General features: G+C 39.6%; 1 protein-coding gene across 1 annotated transcript in view; it reads right to left on the reverse strand.

The window, feature by feature from the left end:
* LOC121960796 (sodium/hydrogen exchanger 9-like) overlaps positions 1-25,368 on the reverse strand; it is an 83,546-nt gene that overhangs the window by 36,420 nt on the left and 21,758 nt on the right. Inside the window, exons 6-12 of the mRNA XM_042510656.1 lie at positions 22,514-22,619; positions 19,505-19,643; positions 17,513-17,618; positions 12,712-12,800; positions 11,254-11,367; positions 7,397-7,508; positions 5,482-5,635 (exon numbers count right to left, since the gene is read on the reverse strand). Coding sequence (XP_042366590.1) covers positions 5,482-5,635; positions 7,397-7,508; positions 11,254-11,367; positions 12,712-12,800; positions 17,513-17,618; positions 19,505-19,643; positions 22,514-22,619 — 820 coding nt within the window. The remainder of the gene's footprint in view (positions 1-5,481; positions 5,636-7,396; positions 7,509-11,253; positions 11,368-12,711; positions 12,801-17,512; positions 17,619-19,504; positions 19,644-22,513; positions 22,620-25,368) is intronic.

The raw sequence follows: 25,368 nt of genomic DNA on the forward strand, positions 1-25,368 counted from the left end.
TGAGAAGTGAAACAAACAATGGCATTCAATATTTAACCCATTCTCATCCCCAGGGTGTCAAATAAGGCAGCCTTGTCAATGGCAGTATACCAGCACACAATGAACCCTTTTAGTGTCTGTACAAGATGCACCAGGCTTTCAACTAAGTCCGATGTAAACTCATCCACTTCATACGAAGTATGAAGAGCGAGACACTCACGTCATGCAACTTTCACCTAGGACACAGCTGTTAGTGTCCTTTGTGAGACCAAAAATCAACGCTGAGTTTTTTTTCTAGCATTTGTAACATAGTTAATGTCACATGAAAAGTTAGTCAAGCTAGTTAAGTTACTTACATAAACAATCTTTTTTCTACGCCTAACCAAGAAGTTGTGTTGCCTAAACCCAAAGTAGTTGTGCAAACCTATGTTTCCTGTGAACATCAAAGTCTGCTTTGAAAGGACACTGCAGCATATGATAAGTGGAAATTGGCACGGTGTCACTGAGTGTCCAAAACTGATGCCAGAGGGGTACCTAGAGCATCATTAGCCCTTTTTATACAGAGATTGCTCTTAAGGGCCGCTACGAAGTCCCTTCCTTATGCCACCTTTGCATTTTTACACAGAACCAAATGCCGCTCAAGTTTGTGATTCTGGCGTGACGTTTAGCACAATAGCACTGGTCTCTAATCTGACATGTTCAAGTGTTGGCAGTGCTTGCTTAACTTCATAAACAATAACAATGCCATAACGTGGCAATAATCAATATCAGTTACTTTTTCTGTTATGTGTGGTCTGATTTCGTCCTCTTCTCTGAGGGTAAGGACTAAAGAGCTTCCTTACCTCATTGTTTTCCCAATTTGCAGACATTTTTGGCTGTTGTGCCTCTTCTTTGAGATAGCCACTAACTGCTACTTGATGCTTTTTAAACCTTCTTCAGTGGTTGCATGCATGACGTGTTCTGCCAGCTGTAGTGGCTTACACAGACCTGAATTCAGTGCTGATACTACCTCTGCTGCCGGCTTTAAGGAGCGATAACTCTGTTCTACCATGGCGCCATCGTAACTTTTATACAGAACAGCAAAGCAACAGAACGGCGAGGTGGTATAACAACGCAATATTCCCGCCAAGCAGTGTAAAGAGGCTTCAGTTTAAAGGCTGGAGACTGACCAAACTGACAAATATGTTTTACCTTTCCGCAACAGTTATAAATTGAATGACTTATAGTGTCCACTTTGTGGTTGGAAACTTCAATTTTTGGGTTATTGGGTTACACTGGGCAGGGGTGATAGTGATGAAACCATGATACAGTACTCTCCACACTGTTGAGCTGAAAATCAATAGTTTAATAAGTTCATAAATTTCCGTTTGTCAGTTTGTACATCTACCTCCAACACATCACCTACTCAAATCTTTAAACAACTGATGAATGAGAACATTTCCCATTTTAGTGTATGAACTGGAAATTTAAAACAGATAAATCGGACTGAAAGAGACAGATATCCATCACCATTTCCTGTCTACAGTTGTGCTACCAGCTTTCTTGAACAAATTTCACAAAGTGGAAACAAAAGATATTTTACTATCTCTTTTTCTTTCATTTGATGCCTGCGGTGGCAGGTCTTTTGAGGTAGCTATAGGGTAAAAAAAAAAAAAAAAAGAAGAAGACTGGAGTAATTTCACACAGAGTACAACTTTCAAAGACTCCTCCACAAAGCCATTTCAGAGATTGAATGGAAGTTAAATTTGCTCCAGGTGAAGAGATGTAATGTATTATTCACCGAAATGAAGTCTCTCAAAATTGTGACTTGTCCCTTCACTTCATACAATCAGATGAGGGAAGGGAGATGAGAAAGTAGAGGCGGGAGTTTGGGATGGTAAGTGAGGAAAAACAGAGCTATTTTCTGAAACACGACAGCCCTGAAGGCTCAAAGTAATGTACTATGATGAGCTCCTGAGATGGAACGACTACCCACAACCATAGCAGTGTCAAGGGGACAAAAATCTGCAGTCAACAGAGGTGCATTATTCAGGACAGAAATCCACAGGCTCACATGTATGCACACACACACATACACATGAGGTAAAGCAGTAAGTCAAGAACTACAAAGCTGAAGTTTCCCACAATAGACAGTTAGGCTTACACTGTAAGCAGAGACTGATACTTTAAAAAAAAACAAATAAATAAATAAACCAATACATTTATTTTAATAAATGTATTGGTTTAATAATTAAAATAAATGTAAAACTTGCCACAATATGCATTTTGATTATTATTTTGGCAGCACAATTAGCTTCTGTGTGTTCATTCAAAAGGCAATAAAAAACAAATTTTCTCAATACACTATTATTATAGGCAATGGGCTCATAAACACATGATTTTCTGTGTATGTTATGACACTGCTTGCTATTTTACATTTCTTTTTTTACATCACATTTACTATTTAAAAATTCTGTATTTGTGTCTTTCTCGTTTGTTTTAAGGCACAAATTATTATTCCACTCAGAGTATACTAGATACAAATCTCAGGTATTAAGTTATTTCTTGTTTTATTTATATATTTAGTAAGTTATTTATTACTCTGTCTTATTGTACTTCCCTGGACCTGATTTACTAGTTTGGTTTTTTTCATGTGTCAGCATGTACAGAATGACAATAAATAAACTTGAAACTTGAATTAACCATGAACTTTGGTGATGGAGGGGATCTTTTTGATGGCTGCATATTTGGTTACAATTTTTTCATTTTAGTGTTTTTCTTATGTTTAGGCCCCCTAAAATGAATTACCTTAACTATACTGACTTGTATCTGTACAAAGTTGTCACATTCCTTTACCAAAGTGGGCAATGTCCATGTATTTCCCTAAATTCTGAGATTCAATCATGTCCCAGACAAGCTAGATTCAGTATGTCACTAATGCAAAGTCAATGGAGCAATGCTAAAACCCGAAAATGAGTTGACATTTTAGCAATCAGTTCCCTTGTCTCAAAGTCAATGAGTTTGTGGTTAGATGCTTGAAATAAAGCCTGCGGTCACCACAAGCTTAGGAGACTTTCCTGTTTTGTTCTAAGACATAAAATATGTCAGTAAATCCCCCATTTGTGAATTTTTAAGCTCCAATATTGACAAAGGCAGTTGCTAAAAAGTGTCCAAATGAAACAACAGAACATCATCATGCCAAACACGACTTAACAGCCTTGTTGTGGTGGCAATGTTACATCATATAACAGTGGTGCAGTTTGTTTATAGCGTTTGTTAAGAGTTTGTTAAGATTGTCTTGCTTAACAAAACGTGTAAGTATCATAAACATTTGTTCGCCACAGAGCATTTTTTTCTGCAATAATCCAAAATCTAATGGAAAAATCGGACTGGCTTTTTGACGAGGAAACCAGGCTCATGCTAACTTCTTTGTCAGACTTCAGAAAAAAAGCACATTATCGCTCTTTGATACACAAATACAAATTGATGAGAAACTGACTTCAACACAACGCCGGCAAAGAAACCTGAATCCTCCAGGACATAGTTTGCATTGGCACAGTGGAAGTTTTGACAGCAAACATGGCAGAGTGCAGGTTTTGGATGTAAAGAGGACCCTGAAGCTTCCTTCCACTAGCCTATCTGCCAAAAAAAACCCATCATAGCAGAAATGATTGTGTGTTTCACAACCATTAATGCATTGCCAGCCAGTTAGCTCTACAAGCTAACAAACAACATAAATTAAAGATCCTAACTACACTTCAGATTCTGATATGTCTGCTAGTTACTGATTTTGGCGCACAACAGACTCCTCATCTAAGTCTGAGTCTGGTATGATTGAATCTCTCAAATGTTAATGCTAACAAGTTAATCTGCTTCCAGCCCTTTTTCACAGTTTTTTTTTAAAAACTATTAATGCGGGAAAACCTATTAAAGAAAATGTTAGTATTAGTATAAGTATTTTTTTTGCATAGGCCTACTTTAAAAGTGTCTGGAGGGGGACTTCAGTGTTGTTTAGGAATAGTTTGAACCAAGTTTTCATGAGATTTACAGATGGTCAACAAAGGATCATGAACTCATCACGAAGTGAAAGTCAGTGGGTGTTTAAATGCTCCCACTAAGTGTAGAGGCCAATCAGGATTGAATGCATTCATAGGCTACATGATTGTTTTAAAAAAACACTAATAGCCCTTAGGATTTTATCTTCCGTAAACCGACATTTGGAAGGTGCTATAGTAACCTATGACCTTGATTTCTTAAACAGCTCAGTCTTGCTGCAGATAGAATCTAGAGACAACAGAGCAAAAACTCTTTAAGCTGCTCAACTGACACAGAACAAGAGACCCGTGTTTGCGGACACAAATCCAGTGCCCTGGAGGATTTTACAGAGATATTGCTTCCCTGTCTGGTTCATAAACGTTAGAATTATAATGAAATGAAGCTTATTTGGCAGTAAAAACACAAACAAACAACTTGGCAGATTGAATTACCAAAGGCAATCTGCAGTTCATTGACAACAGAGCAGCTCCAGGTTTTGTTTCACATCACAAATTGCTTCATTGTCTCTGCTTTGCGGTTCTGAGAGAGGGTGTTTTAATGTTCAAAAATGGTCCAGGTTGTGCACTTTTGGATAAATTATGTTTTGCTTTTAATAAAGTTGATAAATATCCAATTGGGCAATTCAAATGTTTTACTGAACTTTTTCATTTTATTCTTAAAAAAACAGATTCCTGTTTTTCACAAGTGCATTTATTTACTTCTATTCTTCTATCAGAATTGAAGATATTTCTCTGCACGTTTTTCTTATAGTTACACTCTACTGACAGACTTGTATACACACGCACACACACACACACACACACACACACACACACACACACACAAAACCACTGGTGATTCAAAAGCACTACCTCGAAAGACTGTGGGAGTCAATTATACCACTGTGATCTGGGCCACAGATTACACTTTAGTAATATAAGTATCTAATTACTGCCTTGCCTCCTTCACGCCTCTTCTACACTCCTTATCATTATCGCCTACTGGCCTCGAATCACAGATAGTATGGAGACTTTAAAAGAAAAAGCAGCACTGACTGTGTATTCTTTTTATAGCTACTTTTTTTCTGTATACACAGGTTTATGTGTACAGCGTGGCAAGCTGCATTTTAATGTTATCTCCTCTCGAAAAAGTTTCCAGGGACCTCCAGACCTGCTCTGCCCTGTGCACCAGCTGTGGAAGTCACTAATAGAGGGCAGAGCTGGAGCAGACACACAGAGAGCTAAGTGCCTGTGTAGGGCTGAGCAGGCAGCGAGGGGAGGAGGGAGAGGCAGAACATGCAGAGAGAAGCTTTACAAAGAGCTGTTGCATATAAGTGGGCTGAATGCTTAATGTGAGTCTAATTAAACTGTGTCTGTCTGTGTTTGAGAGAAACCACGAATGATGGAGGAGAGAGGGACAGATGGAGAGACAGGACGAGAAGACGTGCATCATACTGGCTGTGTTGCTCGATGAGGTGGAGACACTAACCTGATGTTCAGATAGCGCAGCGTGGGATCAGTAGCTGTGCCCAGAACCCAGACGGTGAAACCAATCACCAGCAGAGTGGTGGTGAAGATGGTGCCCTTTGCATCTGTGGATGTGTCTCTTGCAGCCAGGCTAAACGCCACAACCCCCCTGAAACCTGAGGAGCAAACAGCTGAATTACTGTCAACCATCAAACCATCAAAAAACCATCCACCAACCAATCATTTGAAAAAGGAAGGAGCTCTCATAACTCCGGCCACTGTAACAGATTACACCCTGGCCATCACCATCACTGACCAGCTGCTCACAAGCAAACAGCCGCAAACTTCTAAACTGTACAGTAGTGGCGGACAAAGTATTCAGATCTTTTACTTAAATAAAAGTACTTAAAAGACATGGTTAAAATACTGTGTTACAAGTTGCACTGAAAATGTTACTTAAGTAGAAGTAAATAAATATTATCAGGAAAATATACTTTCAGTAATAAAAGTACCCAATGCAGCTGAAGTTATTCTTAAAAAATAAGGGGAAAAAACACCTAAAAATGCCTCATTAAAATAATTAAAAAAATAAAAACCAAAACCCAAAATAATTAGAAAAACACCTAAAAAAAAAAGCCTCTAAATTATTAAAAAGAAAAAACAACAAATTATTCAAATTATTGAAGAACAGAAGCACACTCTAAAAACCTCTAAAAACTAGAAAAAAAACACAGAAAACTCAAAATTATTAAAACTCTTAAACTATTAATCCCCCGACCCCAAAAAAACAAAAAACAAAACTTAAATGTGTATCAAAACAAATTTCTGTCAGTCGACTAATTAATCAACTAACTGTTGCAGCTGTACTTATATAAAATTTGTGGTTATTTAATTTATTAAAAAACAACATAATTTATTTTTAATTCTTGTGTTTTTTAATGCAATTTTTTTTAATTTTGCAGAGTAACTTGAGTGTTAAGTTAAATGTAGCAAAGTAAAAAGTACAATATTTCCCTCTGAAAAATAGCGAGGTAAAAACATAGAGTGGCATGTAAAGAAAATACTCCAGTAAAGTACCTCACATTTTTATTTAAGTACAGTACTTGAGTAAATGTACTTAGTTAAATTCCTCCAATGCTGTACAGTGGTGACATAATACTTAAAGCCAAAGCAATTCCCAGAGCAAATCCCTTTCTGCCATGAGAAACAGATGGGGGAGGTGGTAGTGGTGGGGGAGTTTTGAAAAATAGCAAGACAAGGGCTTTTTACAAAGAAACCTTCTTATGTAAGAGGTAAAGTGGGTCAGGCAAGCAGAGAAACATGCTGCTGCTGCACTACCCCACATCACTTCACATCAAATATTCCTTTCTCCTGCATCATCAAACCGTTCAGAGCTTCAACCGTTAGTCCCAGACACTGAAGAGAGGCGATGCCTTATTTAGTCTTCTCCAAAATACAGATACAAAAATAGAAAAGGGTGAGAGTGAAGCTTTTTTTAAAGATCTGAGATCCTGACGATATCCATTAATGCAAAAATGCCTTTTGTAATGAGGGGAGTGAATTATTATAGAGCCTGCGGATGGCACCGGTCTTTGTGTCCATCTACCTGACTTCTTACGCACACACAGACACACACACAAACACACACACACACACACACAAATCTCACACTCCTTTCACAGGAGACACAATCTTTCAGCATCCTCACTAATGCCATAAGCTGCAGGCAGTGAAGAAAATGGAATAATTAAAGGGTTTCCACAGGATAATTTAGAGGAAAAGTTTTCATTTTTGTGTTTCACAGCAATAACATCACCAACCATGCATTTATCAAAAGAGCTGTCAATTTTTCAGCAAGGCTCCAAAAATGCCAAATGTCTCTACAAATGAAAATAAATCACAATAAAAAATGTCAAGAGTATAATTAGGAAAAGTACCTGCAAACATCATGAAGTGCTGGAAACTGCGTGGTATCTTCCTTGTGCGTCCCAGGTTCAGGAGGAAAGACAAGGGGTAGATGTTACAGGCTCTTGATATGACGATGGAGAGCTGTTTGTAATGAGCTTAGATTAAGGAGAATACTTGTGACTGAGACATATTCAAGGGTTGAAGAACACTCACGAGTCAACATGTTGCCATGGATATTTGGGTATTTTTCAATGAAACTTATTTCAATCATAAAAGAAAACCTGACAGTCCCAAACACTGCATATTTTTTTTTCAGAAATGCACAGGTTTTTGTTTTAATAAAGCTGTTTGAGATTAAGTATGCAGTCTTGGTTATAGTTAGGGTAAGTTATTAATAAGTTAAAGGAACAGTGTGTAAAATATAGGGGATTTAGTGGCATCTAATGGTGAGGATTGCAAATTGTAATTAGGTGAAACTTCTGGATATTTCAGTTAATATATCCCCCTAAATCCTAAACACTAGACCTTTAAGTTTTGCTGCTTGTTCTAAAAAATCCCCCTTGGTTCTCCACATATCCAAATCCATTAATACATGAGGGTTGAAATGCAAAATGTCATACTAAATGCAAATCACTAATTCTATGCAAGATCAGGCTGTAAAAGTTAACATATGAATATCACCATATATGCACAATCACACACACAATAACACAGAAAATAATCTCTGAATATTTGCTGTTTAGGATGCAAACACAGCAGTGTGGCACCATGCCGAGGCATGAAGCCAATCAGGCTCTGCCAGCTGTCTCTGCCCTCCACACACACTTTGATGTTTCACATAGGATGGAACTGAATGCTAAGTGTCCTGGGCAGCAGTTAGGGAGAGGATATCTTTACAGTTAACAGGGACATAGCTGCCATCCTGGATACACTTCACATCTTTTGTCATACTTTGAGAAGAAGTTACTGCAGCACCATAAAACCTCATATGAGCCCGAGTGCAGCCTGAGATCCCCCAGTAGGTCCTTGTTAGTGGAAGTTGAAGCTATAAACTATAGAGGGGTGGCCTAGAGGAAGTCCAGCAAGCTTTTTACTATTTAAAAAAATCCACTGAATTTTGGTCATTAAAAATCATCTACACAGGTACGTACCCCTACTTAAGCATCACAATTTCACCTTTTCTTCAGTAAGTCCAAATATGATGCCTGGAATAATAAAGGGACCAATAGCTTAGGCAGGGGACCTTAGTGTGACAGGGCTATTACTAAAACAGAGCTCCCTCGCACACTGCAGTCAATATTAGATCTCATACACCCTATGGATTTTCAAAAGCAATATCCTGCTCCCAAAAGCAGTCATTTCTCTTTATCAAAGGCCTCGAAGCTATTTGAATGGAGGTAATTAAGTACTTTCATCTCATCCTCGTTTCCAATAAAGCCCATCGCCATTGTCACTGGCAAAGGCTGCAAGCTAGGGTGATTAAAATCTACTGTGTAACCAAAGAGCGATTAACAGGGTTGAATTGCTGGGGTTATTTCATTTTTATAGACACTTTTAGCACTGTACAAGAGCACTACGACCTCCATTTGTTCCTGTTTTTACATCCGGGTCAGCTTCCAGGAGGTGTTGTGAGCCAGACTTCTTTCACTCTAAGCTTTTGTTATAGAAGCACAATCGAGGCTCAAGTCAAACATCTTCTCCCCAGCAGCCCGTCGCACTGAACATTTGAAAAAGAATCTGCTCAGTCGACTCTTTCTCCGGCTCCTTTGACCCTTCGGTGGAAGATGGATTGTAATAATAATTGCCGGCCATCTGGGCACTGGACTGTGAAAGAACAACCCCTTGGAGTGCGGCCACTAGAGTCTCTCCTCAGGCAAATGCTGTGGTCATGCCAGCTCTTAGGCAAGGACAATAGTAGCCAGCAGTCCATTACTACCGCTCTGTTCCCCTCAAGACATAAAGCTGACGGATGCAACAGCAGCTGAGAATATGAAACATCTGTTATGATAGTATAATTTTAACATGTGATGAGTATCATTGAGTGGCTGATGGTTTTTTGTTAACATAACAGTCCTTGTGGCTGCATTGCGTTCTGGTCTGCAGAGTCAGAGGAGAAACTAGTGCATCCTGTGTGATGGATTTCTGCCTACATACTTTTTGAGTCTATGTGCAAAATATTTAATCTTAAAAGCTCTTACTCTTTGATCTGAGGTGCATTTTTTATAAGATTTAGGGGTGCCAAATTTTTAATTGTTATTGTCAATAGATTGCCATCACTTCTATTTTTTATTTGTTCTTTATAACGTGAAATTTTAACATTTTTAGGTGGAGGCTTCAAGTGAGACCACTGGGTTTTATATTTTTCCCTGCACTGTTTATAATTGATCTTTTTCATTCTGTGCATTTTTAATTGCGCAAAAGTAAGAACATAGCACAGCATGATTCTGAAATTTCTCTCCCTTCCAAAAAGTGACATTTAATAATGTTGTCGAACGAAATTGAAGATGGACATTGAAAGTATCTGGTTGTAATGTCAAACTGTGTCTAATTTCTATCAGTTTATCCTAATTATTTTTTATAAAATTCAATAAATCATCTTCACAATTCTGACTGTTCTCATGCACTGTTTGTACATTTTCCTCTGAAAATAATGCACCAAAATTCAAACATATCTCACGTAATCATGGACCAATCATTTATCTATATTTCAGAAATTTGGAAAGGCTGCAATCACACAATCAATGCACTGACTGGAGTAAAGAAGAAAGCTATCTCTTAAAGAAGCAAGAAGCAACGCATATGCGATGCTCAGGCAGTTAGTTGAGCCCAGGCGTAAGACACCAAAACATGTTTTTTCTCCTAAACTTAACCTCAGTAAGTGCATAACTTTATGTTGAGTATGAAAACCTCATTCATGGTGCAGCTTACTCGTAGGATATCAAACAAATAATGTGTGAGGATATGTTGACACATTTCAGTTATGAAACAGCACAAAAGCCAAGGATACTCAGTGATAAAAAACTGAGAAAGGCTATAATCCTTACAGTTGAGAAGCTTGAACCCGTGAAATGTGGGCATTTTCCTTAATATATGACTTAAGCTATTAATTGATTGCCAAAAAATCTCCCTCAATTTATTGTTTGTTTCTACAATTGGCCCATAAATGCTGATAAGATGAATACACCACGACATTTTATCTTGCAATTCTGGTTGGCAAAAGCATATATGCATCATAAATAGGTGATTAATGAAGTTAAAGGCATTTTACAGTGGATTTTCCCTTTAACAAGATGGGAACACTATAAAGAACAGCAGGAACCTTTTACACTGGAGTTTCTAGAACTAATAAGATTTAATCTTCAGCCTCAACAGGGATACGGTGCTTAATCCACTACAAATTAAAGTACTGTATGCTTATTTCAAACAGGCAAACATTGTTATTCCACCGAGCTTTGCTAGAGAACAGAAAACAAGCTGCAGTAACAATAATTAAAGACCTATTTAAATTTCTGTTTCACAGGCGTTCCTCAGAGCAAACGCTGCACTGCAGCATCTTAATCTGCAGAGATGGTGATCGCAGGAGACCGACTGAATGGCATTTGCAGAGCTCACCGGATCAAACCTGTACAACTTAAGTGCTGAGGGATTTTTTTTAAAGGACTGGGGAAATTACTGCACTGCACTGCAGCAGTGAGGCAAGATAGAAAACAGGAAAACCACTCTGGTCAAATAAGTGGCAGATGATTGTGCAGATAAGGATTATGGCAGAATCTAGAGGAAGCAAAATTTTAAAAATGAACAGAAAACCATTTCTGTGGTCTGAGTGGAATCCAAAGGCTGCACAGCAGGGAGTGAAGATGCTCCGTCATGTTGCAGAAAAGGATACAAATGCCCCAGAAATGAAGAGAGCTTTGAAGACATGGTGAGGGAATGTCAACAATACATATCCCATGTAGCTGAAGATGAAAATCTCCCCCAGGAAGTTGAAGACTTCAAAGAGCTGCAAATTATAAAAGGGATTGAGAGGATCATGAGGGAGAAGGTCATCCGAAATGGGGAGGGGTTCAGGGTGGTGTGTGTGTGTGTGTGTGTGTGTGTGTGTGTGTGTGTGTGTGTGTGTGTGTGTGTGTGTGTGTGAGTGCGTGTGTAGCGGGGTGAAAGTGAAGGACTCGGATCATATCTGAAATGGGTAAACAGGCTTAGATTTGCACAAACACGACAAATCCAGTGTTGATGTTATTCTCTGGTCCTTTGAGGGAGCGACTGCAAACATCTACAGCTTGAGGCCGTAATGTGTTTGAATGTAGCACCAGACATGTTTATGTCATCATTCTCTTGTTAAAGGTTTGTATTTGAAACATGACGTTTGTGGGAATGTGTTAAGAGGAGCTTTCTGGACTTGAAAAGCCTTGTTCCTTTCCCATAATGCATTCTGATAGAGGAGTATAAGAAGTCACTGACTCAGTCTTGAAGTTCCTGTAATGATCCAGGCCAAATCAAAGAGCTTGGATGACATTTACTGTGGATGAAAATAGAATCCGAGTTATTTTAATGGGGCATTTCTGCATAAGGAATCAAATATTAATTAAGGTCCTGATGTGATATCTGGATTAAATTAGAGCAGATGTTATGATTCCATTAATGATTTATTATTTTCTGGTTTTATCAGTTAAACCAGCTTTGCTGTAAAGCCTTGGTAAAAAGCTAACTGAATAAATGTACCTTTTCCCTTAAGGGTCCCAGAGCACAAGGACAAGAGATGCCAAAGTGAAAAATATTTCTCCTACTAACTATTCAACCAGTGTCTGCATACACTAAATCACTTTGTCTTGTCCTTTGAGCTGCAGCTGCATGTATAAATCATAAAAATGTAGATAAAGGCATTCTGCCAAGTAAACATACTGCACCATACACATGCATTGAGTACCTCATAGCCAATCCACTTTATAGGCAAAGGCTTCAACTGTGCTGCATAGCCTTTTATAAAGGCTTTTCTGTAATAAACAGTTAGCTCCACTGTGGCACTGGTAATGAATAATAAATGCATATATGAGAATATGTGTGTACTTCTGATTTATTTGCTCCTCTGTGAAGCTCGCTGGTACAGTATGACAGTGTGCTGGCCTCCATCTGTGCTCAGCCTTTTAAGCAGATAGCTGGAGACTGGCCTCCCACACAGACACCCACTGGACAACCGCAGCACTAATGGCAATTAATGATTGTTTGCATGCATGCAAGACACAAACATTGGCATCAAGAGGTAATGTGAACAAAGTGGGTTGATTGAAAAATGTTGTTTGAAAACAACAATGATATATACTTCTATCATCCTATATGAACCCACCTGCTTGGTCCTGGTCTTGCCCTCAGAAGATAAATTGTGAATTGTGTACCTCGCCTGGCTCAAGCCACAAAACAGCACTGCCACAATGCCTGAAAGATGAAGCAACATACAAGTTAAATGAATGAAAAGAGGAAATAATCAAATAGCCATAAAGTCTTCTATGACATCTGTTGTAATTGTGAGCATAAACATTTTGTGGGAAAAACTAATCAAATCGAAAGAATACATGTTAACAAATGTCACATTTGTTTCTTTCATATACAACAGATATGCTTAAGGTTTACATTTCAGATTTCAATTTTGAATTTCATGTTGTGGCAATGCTATTCTTAATGTGTGGTTAAATTTAGGCACAATAACCACTTGGCTGGGCTTAGAAAAAGATTTTCGCTTAAAATACACAGTTTGGTCACTACAAACAAAGCTGGACATGTCGCAAACCCTTCGTAAAAGAGACATGCTATTATCGCTACAAACACAGCTGGAAATGTCCCAACCTGTCATTAAAAAATGCCTGCTTTTGTCATTATAAAATCTATCTAGAAAAGTCCCGAGCTCTTGTTAAAAACAAAAACAAAAAAGGCTTCTGTTGCAACAAAAATGGCTGGAAATATCCGGAACTCTTGTTGAAAAATACCCACTTTGTCACTAAAACACAGCTGGAAATGTCCAAACCTCTTATTAGAAAACACCTGCTTTTGTCAATATAAAGACGGCTGGAAATGTCCTGACATCTCTTTAAAAATACCCCCTTTTGTTGCTACAAACATGAGTAGAAATATACTGACCTACTGTTACAAAAATACCTGTTTTTTTTTACTACAAACATATCTAGAAGTGTCCTGACCTATTGCTAAAAATCATCCGTCTGCTATAAACACAGCTGAAAATGTCCCCACCTCTCGTTTAAATCTTGATTTGGTTGCCACAGACATGGCTGGAAATGTCTGGCCTCGCTTAGCAAAATACATGTTATCTGAATTATGTCTGTATATCTGTGGTCTGCAGAAACATGCAATGCCAACATTTTATTCTGAAGGGTTGGGCTGGAAAAACGTATGAAGGAGTGCTCTGTAAACAAAAGGGAGTTAAACATTATGCTGCATCTAATTAGTACAAAGTATGCAAAATTGCTGACACATGCACATATTATATAACTAGACTGCGAGGAATCTGTATGTTTGTGTGCTGGTTGACACACAGAGCCTTGGGGCTTCTGATGTCGAGAATATGCTGGAGGAGGTTCTTCGAACATAGGAAAAAGATTCAAGAAAAGACTCTTTGTCTGCGTGGTTCAGCCCAGAATTTTAAAAATCAAAGAAACTGACTGGAGATAAAATGACTCCCACTTTGATTCAAAAACATGATTTTCAAATTAAACCTGGAAATGATGATTCAAATATGAGAAAGATTAGTAGAACAATGTGTTTAAGCATTCATCCAAAAGTCCAAGAGTCCAATTCAATTCTTCTGTGAGCAGCTAAGTATGTGACACCAGATCACACTGGCCCAACCCTGTATCCACCCATTGTCCTGGTTCTAGCAAAGTCCAGCTGTGTAAACAGCTTAATCAAATTGTGCCGTCCAACCCAATTCAAGCATGCTACATGTTTCTGGCCAAAGACGAGACTTCCATTTTGACTCTAGAGACATGAAGCTCTGGAAATGATAAATACTAAAGAATGACATCATTGCTGTAGATCGTGTCAGATGTGGAGGAGCAGAAATTAACAAAAGGCAAACAAATGTTAAGCAAAAGTACAGAAGAGAGAGAAATGCAGCTCTACAGAGAGAGAGGAAACAGGGTCGGGGGAGTGATTAAAGCTCCTGCTGGTAAAGAGAAGGCTGGCTGGAGCAGAGAGCTGGAATTTGAAACGCATTGCATAAAAGGTGGGTTGCTGCCTCACAGGACATGCTTGCTTTGTTGCAGAAATTCAATTTCACATTTTTGCTCCCTCTACTTCGAGAGAGAATCACAGAAGATGGAAACATGTGAAATTACTGTGATGGGGAGCAAAAGTTGGAGGACAGAGCTGGTAGTAATAAATACGCCAGCAGAGAAAAGATAGCACCTGTGGTTCAGGCTTGCAAGTGAAGCCAGTCCATTATTCTCTCTTCACCATCCGCCTTCACACCAGGACGCTGACCTGTACCTGCACTATGCTAGCTCCAGTAATCCCTGTTCACAATGTCCTTTCCAGCTCTGCTCGACAAAGTCTAATCGAGCATGCCAGCATGGCGGATCTCATTTTGGTTCTGTTTGGTTTAGGACTTCAACATCCTCCTTGGTTTACATAACACTGACAGAGGTAACACATCATCCGCTATTCCACATAAAGACTCTTCCACTCAGGGAATTTGGCAATAGATGAGATGCATCCCATAATGAGCAGTTGTGAGGGGCATAAGATTAATGATAGCAGGGCTCCCTGCGAGGCTGAGGGTCATTAGGCACACCCTCACTAAACTCCGGCAATTAACAGAGACAGAAAGAGCCTTGATTACCAAAAGACACCAAGGAGGACTCCCATCGCTCACTGGGGCGCTCTTTCTGAGTTGCAGCTTCACCCCAAATGGACCATTACAGGCCTTAGAACAGAGTAGCACTCCATATTAGTTTTGTAGGGTCCAAAATGGCACCAAGAACATTGACAGCTGCAAATGGACTCATTTTTGGCTGGACGGCAGAGGCGGGGCCAGTCCTTTACACACACAAACGTTTATTAGTGAGTGAGTGATGAAGTTACACTATTGGTCAGAGTGAGTGATAAAGTGAGTGTTGATGTTTCCCCATTGGCCATTGCTCTTTAGAAATCAACAGGCGCTGACAGCAAGCCACCAGGAGGAGCGCCAGGCTGTGAAGCTAATTTTACATAGTGGCCAAAAGTGTTATTACACCGTTGGGATCCATCATGTGATGCCATGGGGCCCAGAAAGACTTTTTCTCATTGACTTACATTGGGGAAAAGACATCTGTAAATCAGTGGATGCATTCTGATGAGCATCAAAACCTCCACAAAATGACTAATTTCATAATCAAGATTGAATCCATTCAGTTCAATAACATTTGCTAAGTCTAAAAGGGCTGCAAGGTTAACATTTTTGATTGCCATTCAAGCTAGCAGGGTGCTAAACCTAAAGTCAGCTGCTCTGCCTGCTCGGTTACTCACTCGGGCACACTCAGCCGTGCTCATGAAGGGGACGGAACAAAAATTTAGGAAAATCTAGCCTAACTTTGGAGCATTATAAAGCCCCTTTCCTGAGAAGCCAGCATGACATGATTGGTACCACTGGATTCCTTCTCGTTCCAGATGATACCTGTATTATCACTAGCTTTAAAATTCAGCCCGGTACAGCTTCTTAAAGATGGGAGTGTTGCCTCATGATTAACAGGATTAAAATAAAAAAACAACAGTTATGCACAGATCTTAATCACATCACGATTAACACATAAATGCTGACAGGTGTAGTTTTTATTTAGTCCAGGCCTGGAAAATAAGATGGAGTCTTGACCTAGTCTTGTTTAGTTACTGAGACAAAACATCAGAATCCAAATTGGTCTTATAATGCTATATGTTTGAAGTCAAAATTAAGTATTATCTCTGGTATAACAGTCTACATACAGTACAGAAAATTTGTATCTACACTAAAAATACCCCAGGCCCTGCATCGCATAGTACTGAAAAGCTGCCCTTGGCTTCACGGTGTGCCTCCCACACTGGGCAGCATTCAGAGTGGTGTACTTTATAGACAGGGCATCTGGGTCCAATAGACAAAGGTTACGCTATTTCATTAAAACCGTCTTCTCCTCCACAGGCCACAGGGAGTATTGCCAAGTAAGAGAGAGCACTACAACATCAGCTCAATGAGTGGAATCCCTCTGACACAATCAGGGCAGGAGCAACAACAACACTAATGTGTACATATGTACACTGCATTCATATTTCAGAACTACATTACAAATGGTCGGCAGAGAAATTGATGAAGACAATTCCGGGCAGCTGAGCCAAGTAAGTGTTGTTTTCCAGATCCGAGATTTCAGATACTCTGAACCAGTAAAGTGAAAAAGCTAACAATGTTGTAGAAATGCAACCTCCCCTTAGTGATGGATAAAGAAAACAAAAGCAAGGTCATGTTGTATCCATTTTTACATGAGACCTGAGCACTTTTTGACTTTCCAGGAAATGTGCAAACAACTGGGGCCAAAAAGCTATTATGGCTTGCTGCCTATCTGTGAGGCCATCTCCAAACTAAAGGTACAAACATGCTCAGACAGCTGAGGGCGGACACCATTTTAAAATGAGTTATGGCAGTTGAGCACAGAATGGGATTGGTAACTGCAGTTCCCTGTAGAGAGGAGATGGCTTAATACTTTCTCATCTGTACGTTATTGACTTGCAACGCCAAGGACTCTGAGACGTTAAGCTATGTGTGTGTAAGGGAAAGGCCTTTCTCTGATGGTGATGTGCATTTTCATCTGTTTTTGGTTAGACAATTGTGCAGATGGTCATGTCCGCACAGCAGACGATGTGCACACATCATTTCCACGTTTGTGGAGTGCCGATGGCCACAGAAGACGCATTGAAGCAGCAGAGCTTGCCAATCAAACAGCTGCTTGTGCTACTGATATTGTAGAGGAGTGAGCAAGTCAGATCATGCAGTTAAGAAGGGACGCCTCAGGGGAGAAGGGCAGCAGTTTGCTAACAGGATTTGTATTCTGTCTGACCTCCACACTACCAACAGCACAGCCACGGCCACGGCTACACACACACAAACGGCACATAAGTCATACAGCACTCACCTGAAAGTCCACTGGCTTTGGCTGAGAGGAAGCTACTCCACGACAGCAGGAGGAAGATGGATATTTCCAGCAGTGGGTTCTCACATAGACGAGTAAATTTGGTGAGGTGGAAATAGAGTTAAAGATACACAACCAGATGATCATAGAACACACTTTGCATTAGTAGATGTATTGCAGCTGCAATACGGATTCATGACTGTCATGGCAAACAACATGAACTGAAAAATGCAGCCTCTGCAAACAAAAGGCAACTGCAGAAGCTGCTCACTAAGCCAGAGGATCTGCCATTCAGAGTAACCCACTGGGTCTTAATAAGATCCTTTTTTACATGTTCTCCAACAGATAACAAAGTCCACATCCCACTTCTGCTTCTCTCTGTCCCACATCCCCTCGAGCAAAGCTTCCTTGTAAAGCATTCAGTAAGTCTTTACACAGTGTTCCAGAAAGAGCAACACAGGTCGAAGGGTCAGTATTTGTGATAGTCACAAAAAGAGAAGACGAGTGGGTTTGTGTACTGTAAAGATTACAATGTTAGGACTGCTAATTGTTTCGTTTGCTGCCCTACATTCCTAATCTCCTTAAAGGTCCAGTGTGTAAGATTTAAAGTTATATATTGGCAGGTATGAAATAAAATATAATACGAATGTTTTCTTTAGTGAATAATCACCTGAAAAATAAGAATCATTGCATTTTCATAACCTTACAATAAGACATTTATATCTAGATAGGGAGCCCGTCTTCATCTTTGGAGACTTCCATGTTGAACCGCCATGTTTCTATAGTAAACTAACCAAACACTGGCTCTAGATAGGGCCATTTGCATCATTAAATTTTATGTCAGCTGCTGTAATCAGCAGCCACTCCACAAAGAGATAGTCAAAAAAAACATGTGAACACAATTTATTTAATGTTAAACTGCTATAATAAGTTCATCATTAAGTACAAGTGAACATTTGTGCTAAATTTGTAATAATGACCCCAAGGTGTTCTTAAGATACCACGCTCACAAAACGACACAGACAAGGCACAGTGACCTTGATCTTTGACCTTCGACCACCAAAATTGTAATAATTCATTGTCGGATCTAAGTGGACTTTTGTGCCAAATTTGAAGACATTTCTTCAAGACGCAATATCGCATTCACAAGAATGGGACGGATGGACAGCACATCCAAAAACATTGTGCTTCTGGCCGCAGAGGCATGAGCCAAACACTGCAGGAGAAACACTGATTTGTAACATGAAACTGCTTTATTCAGGGTTTTTACTACTTTTAAATCACCTGGTCTATCCCACTAAAAACCTTCTGAACAATAAACACTGAAAGAATTATAACCAGGAGAAGTTTCAGCAATCCTCAACCTTTACTATTAGTGGCCACTAAATCCCTTAAATTTTACACACTGTTCCACTGAAATTCACTGTTGACTTAAAACAGTGAAAACACTGTCCCAAGTCTGATTATTTGAGTAATTAACAAGAACCAGCACAGCAAGTAATTAGAAAATGAAGCAACTGTACACAAAACTGAGTCTATTTAAGTAACTGTTGTTTGAGGAAACAGCACAAAAGAGAAGACGAGAGTTGCTACAGTTAGCATCAGCAAAATCTAATAAATGCTCCCTTTGTGCTTTGCTCCCACCCAGAGATTAGTCGCTGTAAATAAGAGCTGAGCTTCACCAGAAACCTCTCATGACACATCCTAATTTTTCATCCTGAAGTCTTCTACTAAGATCAGAGGGAAATGCTGGACAACAGCACCAGTCGAAACTTCATCAGAGGCCATTGGCTTGATTGACGATCTCTCTGCAACCATTAATGTCGCAGGAGCACTTTAAGACTTTAAGCAGTGCTGCTTTTGTTCAGGTGGTACAGTAGGGGTTTGTTAGAGGAGCAATTACCAAGTCGAGGAAGTAGATAGATTGCAGCGGATGCTGAGGTGATAATTGAGTTTGGGGTGCAGAGGCAGCAACGGGAGGGACTGAAAGGATATGAGAGCTGTTATGACTGTAAATATGAATCCCAGGAGGAAGGAGCCGGCAAGCACTCCGAGAAAATAACCAGCAGAGAGGAAGAAAGCAGGGGGGTCGAAGGCATGTCCTGCACCCATCTGGCTGTAGGTGGTGATGGCACTGCAAGACAAATTGACACAAAGGCTGAAAAAAGGTTACACACATAAAAAGAGACAAACTGTTATGGAACAAAAAGAGGGCAATAGCACAATTACGACAGAAGTAAATATGAGTGTTACAGATGCTGAAACATTAAAACGTCAACATGGTTTATGGCTCTGAAACAAATGCAGTTGTCAGAAATATGGCGCTCTTGTTTCTTGGTGTTAAAGTCTGGAGCAGTGCGCATAAATTCACATGCTTATTATGCTGAGCTAAGCCTTTAAGTGCAATTTATTGGAGTCGCTCCTAACACTACATGGCCTTCTTTAGAAGTCAAATCCTTCCCTGAAAAACAATCCATTCTGAATTATTTGCCTCAGAGACGTCCCAGAGTAGTTAGTGGGAAACAGGGGAAATACTATTGTTGTTCACAAAGACGACAGCATCGTGCTATTCACACCGCTATAAATATTTACTTTGCAGGGGGAAGGGGAGACTTCCACATGGAAGTCATTGAGTGCAAAAGAGGCCTCACAGGGAGGAGAGAGGGAGGGGGAGAGCGAGAAGTCCTGAGGTGAAGCAAGCAGAGACAGGCACCAATGCAAGTGGTTGATGGAGCTGGCTGCCTTTGTGGAATGACAACATTTCCTTACCCACTACACACCCTCCCCTGTACTCTCCGTGGACTTTGAATGTTTTAAATGAACTTCAGACCACTGAGTCAGCATATACAATGTGAAAGTGGAAGTTTTTGCCTCCAACTTTCATAGGCACACACCCTCTTATAGCCTGAGTAAAACTCAAACACTGTAAAATCTGACAAGTTGATTTTACTCTAAGAAATTAGTCTAATTCATATTTATTTTAAATCTATTTGTTAAGTTAATTTATTATTACTTAGCTACATTTATTTAATTTTGTGAAGTTGTTGCAATTCTAAAATGACAAATTAAATCAGTCTTTCTAAATGTTAACAACTTCAGTATACCAAGTTTAATGTGCTACACATCTGTGTCCTGCTGGTTGCAAACTAGTCAATCATATTTGTATTTTCTTAAACATGTTAAGAAAACAGAACTCACAGATCTCTGAACTTCATCATTGGCAAAATCCTCTTTGTGATGATCAAGTTAAGTCAAGCTAACTTGATTTACTGAGGTTGCTAACACCTAGAAAGAACAAGGTAATTTCACTTGTCATTTTGAAGTTGCAATAACTTTACAACATTAAATAAATACAGCTACATATCAAGTTAACCTAACACTTATATACAGGAGTAAGCATAAATTAATAGTTATATTTACTGTCCTTTTTCAAGGCAATCGGTTTCCAAGATCATATTATGCAAGACCAACTTTTCAGATTTTATCTAGCAGAAACTTGCTTTATACTCCAGATATGATAAAAGTGGTTTGTTGAAGATCTGTATGGTGTCAAAAGAAAATCTGTGACAAATGAACCTGTAATGTCTCTCCACTTTTCAAGCTGTCAGGTTGAAATGAGCAAGCACACACCACAACATGCCTTAATCTCCATAGCAAAAGGGGAAGAATCAATCAAGCTGTCACTAATGAGCTCAGCAATCTTAAAGGGGGAAATCTATTATCCCCTCTGTGAAAACTCAAGTTGAGTTAGCACAATAAATTTGGCTACTATTCCCTTGGTCTGTGTGGCCCTCTAGATGGTAAAGGGAAGTCCCAGACAAAAAATCTCAAGATGTCAACACAGGACCTGGTTGAATGGTGGCTGGGTCAAGGCTGCTGGAGCAGGAAGTTTAGTGCCTGTGAGAGGGCACATCAGCGTAAGGTTGAGCTGCTCTGGGAGCTTGTTAAAATTCCAGTGCCAGGGCCCCGCGTGGCTCACTAATAAGGGCCAGCTTTGTGTGTGGAGCCAGGGCGACCGGCAGGCTAGCGAGCCAGTCAAGTGACAAGAGATGGCATGAAGGCCGGTCACGCCACTCCAGGAACAAACACGGCACTATATGGACTGTTTTGTGCGGGAAGACGTGCAGGCTCACTCCTCTGCACTTCAATGTACACAGAGACAGCAGCCGTAGCGTGAACACAAAAATCTGCACGCTCGCCTCCTTTTCTCTCCATCTGCCTGCCTGTCTGGGCCCATTTGTGCGATCGGAGAAAGAGACGCCAGGGATGGCAGGTACTGTACATGTCTTGCGTCAGTCTGTGTAAATACGATATGCAAATATGGATCTTATCACTGACATCTTCCTTCCACCTCCATTATTTCATCTGCCTGCCTGGCCATAAATGTGGACCTGTGTGAGTTCTCTCCCCTATCAGTCTCCATCTCGCTGCTCCCTTTCTTGCCATCTGTTAGCGCGTCTTCTTGAATGGCTTTGTTCACTAGCAATGTGTAAATAGAGCAGACAATGACTGCAATGTGTGTGAGCAGGAAAAACATGAATATCTGAGTGCAAATGCTAGGGAATGGGGAAAAGTTGAGGGGGAATGAATGAAGCAATTGAAATGCATGAACAAGGCATGACTGCATCATGGTTACTTCACTGAGCTTCCCGAGGATTTTATGTTGTATTTTGTCTGAATTTGACAGGAGCTGTGTTCGCCGAGTTCGTTAGCTGGGAGCGTGTCTCTACCCTGGCAGTGAGTCTCTCCCTGAGTACCTTAATGAGATGCTGACAGTGCCAGGGGCAACTCGCTTACGCAGTCCACTGCATAGCATCTGAGGCACTCAAGCGGTTTTGCCAATCACACCCCTTTCCTTAAAGCTGGCAGCATCCATCCAGCCTTCCCTCCTCCACAAATCCACCCCCGTAATGCCAACTGGAAAAGACTGAGCGCCCACACAATTAAACCTAGAAATATATCACATTCTGAGGGCATAGACAAATCCTAAAACGAGGCACTCACTGCGTCAGGACGATGGCCACGGCGTCATTCAGGACGCTTTCGCCAAACAGCAGGCCGTGCAGGTCCAGGTCCACACGCAGCTCTGACAGCACTCCAAGGACTGCAACTGAAAAAAACAAAACAAGTGTTACTGCAATTGAAGACAGCAGGAAGCACTATAACTCCTCTGCTAATCCCACAGCAAAAGAAGTGTGTGGAGTATCACCTCTTCTGCTACAAACAGGAGGAACCAGGGGAATTAATGTTACAGTGTGACAATGAAAGCTGACAGAGAGTGTCAGCACACTGAAGAGAGGATTTTGGCACTTGGAACAGCCGGAGTAACTAAACTGAGCAAAGACTTGTCCAGCCGGAGCTGAAGAAAATACACAAAGCTTTGGAAAAGACAATATTTATGTCTGCAAAGGAAACAGAGCATGAAATGCTGTGCTGAGCATTGTCCCTTTTGTCAGAGGCTCATTAAGGATAATTTACATATTTGAAATTGTTGTAACAAACTCAAGATATCTGGAATTGGATGTTTCTCTGCGTGTATGATGAGATAGAGAGAAAACAAAACATTTGCATAAATTGTTGGCCTTTCTATAGAATCAGTGAATGAATAAACTGTGTCATTGTGTTCTATAAAGAAGCACAAATCATACAGATAATTTGACTCTGAACAGTGTTTCAGGTCCAGAGTTTCAGCTGGGATCTTTTAAAGTGGGGTAGTCAAGGTTACTAATCCATAGTCTGGGGTCTGCAACAAAACATATTTTTGTCACCTGAAAAAAGTTAAGTGTACACTATATTGAGAATATAGCTTACCCTTAAATTGATAATCTTTTTTTTTGGTTGGACTTTTTTAAGTGGCTAAAATACATTTTGTTGCTGACCCCGTCCACAGCAGTACCTTGCCATGACTCCAGTCTGCTTATCCAAACTATGGATAAGTACCTCATACAAACCCACTTCAAAAAAATCTGCGGTATTTCTTAAACACATTTTAAAGTTTAAAAAAAAAAATCAAAATCTTGATTGACTGATGTCGGGGTGAATGTATTTTACCTGGTACATTTCCTGTTTAAAAATCACAGTCACAACCTGTGGTCATAACATGGCATCTGAGATTTGCTGGTAGCAGTAGAACAGATAATGCAAATTATCCGAGTAAAGTGAACGACTGAATTTCTGAATATGATTTGTATTTAATTGGGTGGTCCCAGTTTGTACAATTTCCTTATTATTAACACTGCAGGTGTTTCTGTTTCATATGTGTTTGCTCAGCATGAACGTACGTCAGAGTGTGTTTATTAGCTTAGAGCATTGCCGCAGTTTTCACTATAGAGCGAGATAACGACGAGGATTCTGGGAATCTTGAGAGCACGCTGGTGGAAGAAGGGGGGATAGATTAGAGCTAAGATGCTGCAGCTGATTAAAACATCCAAAAGGAGCCAATTACAGTCTAATGTAGGGGAACTACAGGCAGAGAGATCCATGCTTTAAATAATGCAAGATTCACTCACTGCTTGGCAACACAAAGAATTCCCCCCCACATAATTTGTTTTCACACACACAGGTACCTCTTGTATAATGACTTTAAGTGGACATGGAAGTTTACACAGACGGCACCTGCAGCCCTGAGTGTGTTTTTATAGGATATTTGTGCAGAGTGGAAAATAACACATAAATAGTACTGGTCACACTTAAAACAAATTTAACATAAAGCAGAGACTCAGTGCAAAAAATAAAAAAGGGAAAAAATAGTAAATGTCTATTACAAACTGTAAAAAACTAAATATTTTGAAGAATGAAATTAGTCTTAAGCATTTTAATTGCAATTATTTTTTCTGTTAACTATAAAAAGAAATATATTATCTTTTTTTTTTTTTTTAAGTTTTCTATGATAAGATGAAACACTGCTGTTTGTGTTTCTGTACATTAGAGTCAAACAAGGTCGAGGCATATATTAATGCCTGATATGATTTAGAGAGAGCTGCAAAGTTTCAAAAACTTTGTATCCTCACCTCCGTCTAGCGTCAGGAATATTGTGAAAGAACTGAAAATAATAGATGTTTATGCAGAGGCGAGAGGCAGTTGCTGTGGAGTCTTGTCTGTTCCACTACCAGTGATGACTGGAAGGGAGTTCCCAGCATTTACTGTAACCTCTGTGGATGATTCAGATGTTTCGTGGTGCCATGGTGTGAATCATCTACAAGGGTTAAATTCCCAACCAATCAGTGAAGCCGATGAATCCTCTTGGAACAAAATATTGCAAAACTATAAAACAAAAAAAGGTTGTATTCCCTTTTATTTAGCCCCAGAGGAGCCAAGATGCTAAAGAACAACACTTTCCCACAATTTAAAAAAAGTATAAAATCTTATATGATTAAATTAAAGGAATACTTCACTCATAAGTATATAAATTACTCAACCAGTGTTGTATTGAATTCAAGAAGAAAACTTTGTTTTTCTTGCACAACCCGCAGTGAATGAAGAATCCAAAAACACTGAAATTCTGGATGAACTTAAGTAATAATATAATAATAATTTTTTACAAGAACAAGCATCATCCAAGTAAAATATGCTAAAAATTTGTACTTGTGAGAAACACCTGAGGAAAATCCTCATTGTGGTCACTGTGCTCACCTGCAGCTCAATTCTGAGGTTGTTCCATAAATAGTTTTTGAAAAATAATAAATAAAGCAACTTCTGATCAGTCCATACCAATTTTAGACTTAAAACATTGTCTTGTTTGGTCACACCTACTTGATTTAAGTCATGCCCACCTTTGAATTAAATATCACCCATTATATGGATATGGATACAGATAACTTAGTTAGCTTAAAAGATACAAATAATGCTCATCCCTGTTG

The sequence above is a fragment of the Plectropomus leopardus genome, chromosome 21 (genome assembly GCF_008729295.1).
Source record: "Plectropomus leopardus isolate mb chromosome 21, YSFRI_Pleo_2.0, whole genome shotgun sequence".
NCBI lineage: Eukaryota > Metazoa > Chordata > Actinopteri > Perciformes > Serranidae > Plectropomus > Plectropomus leopardus.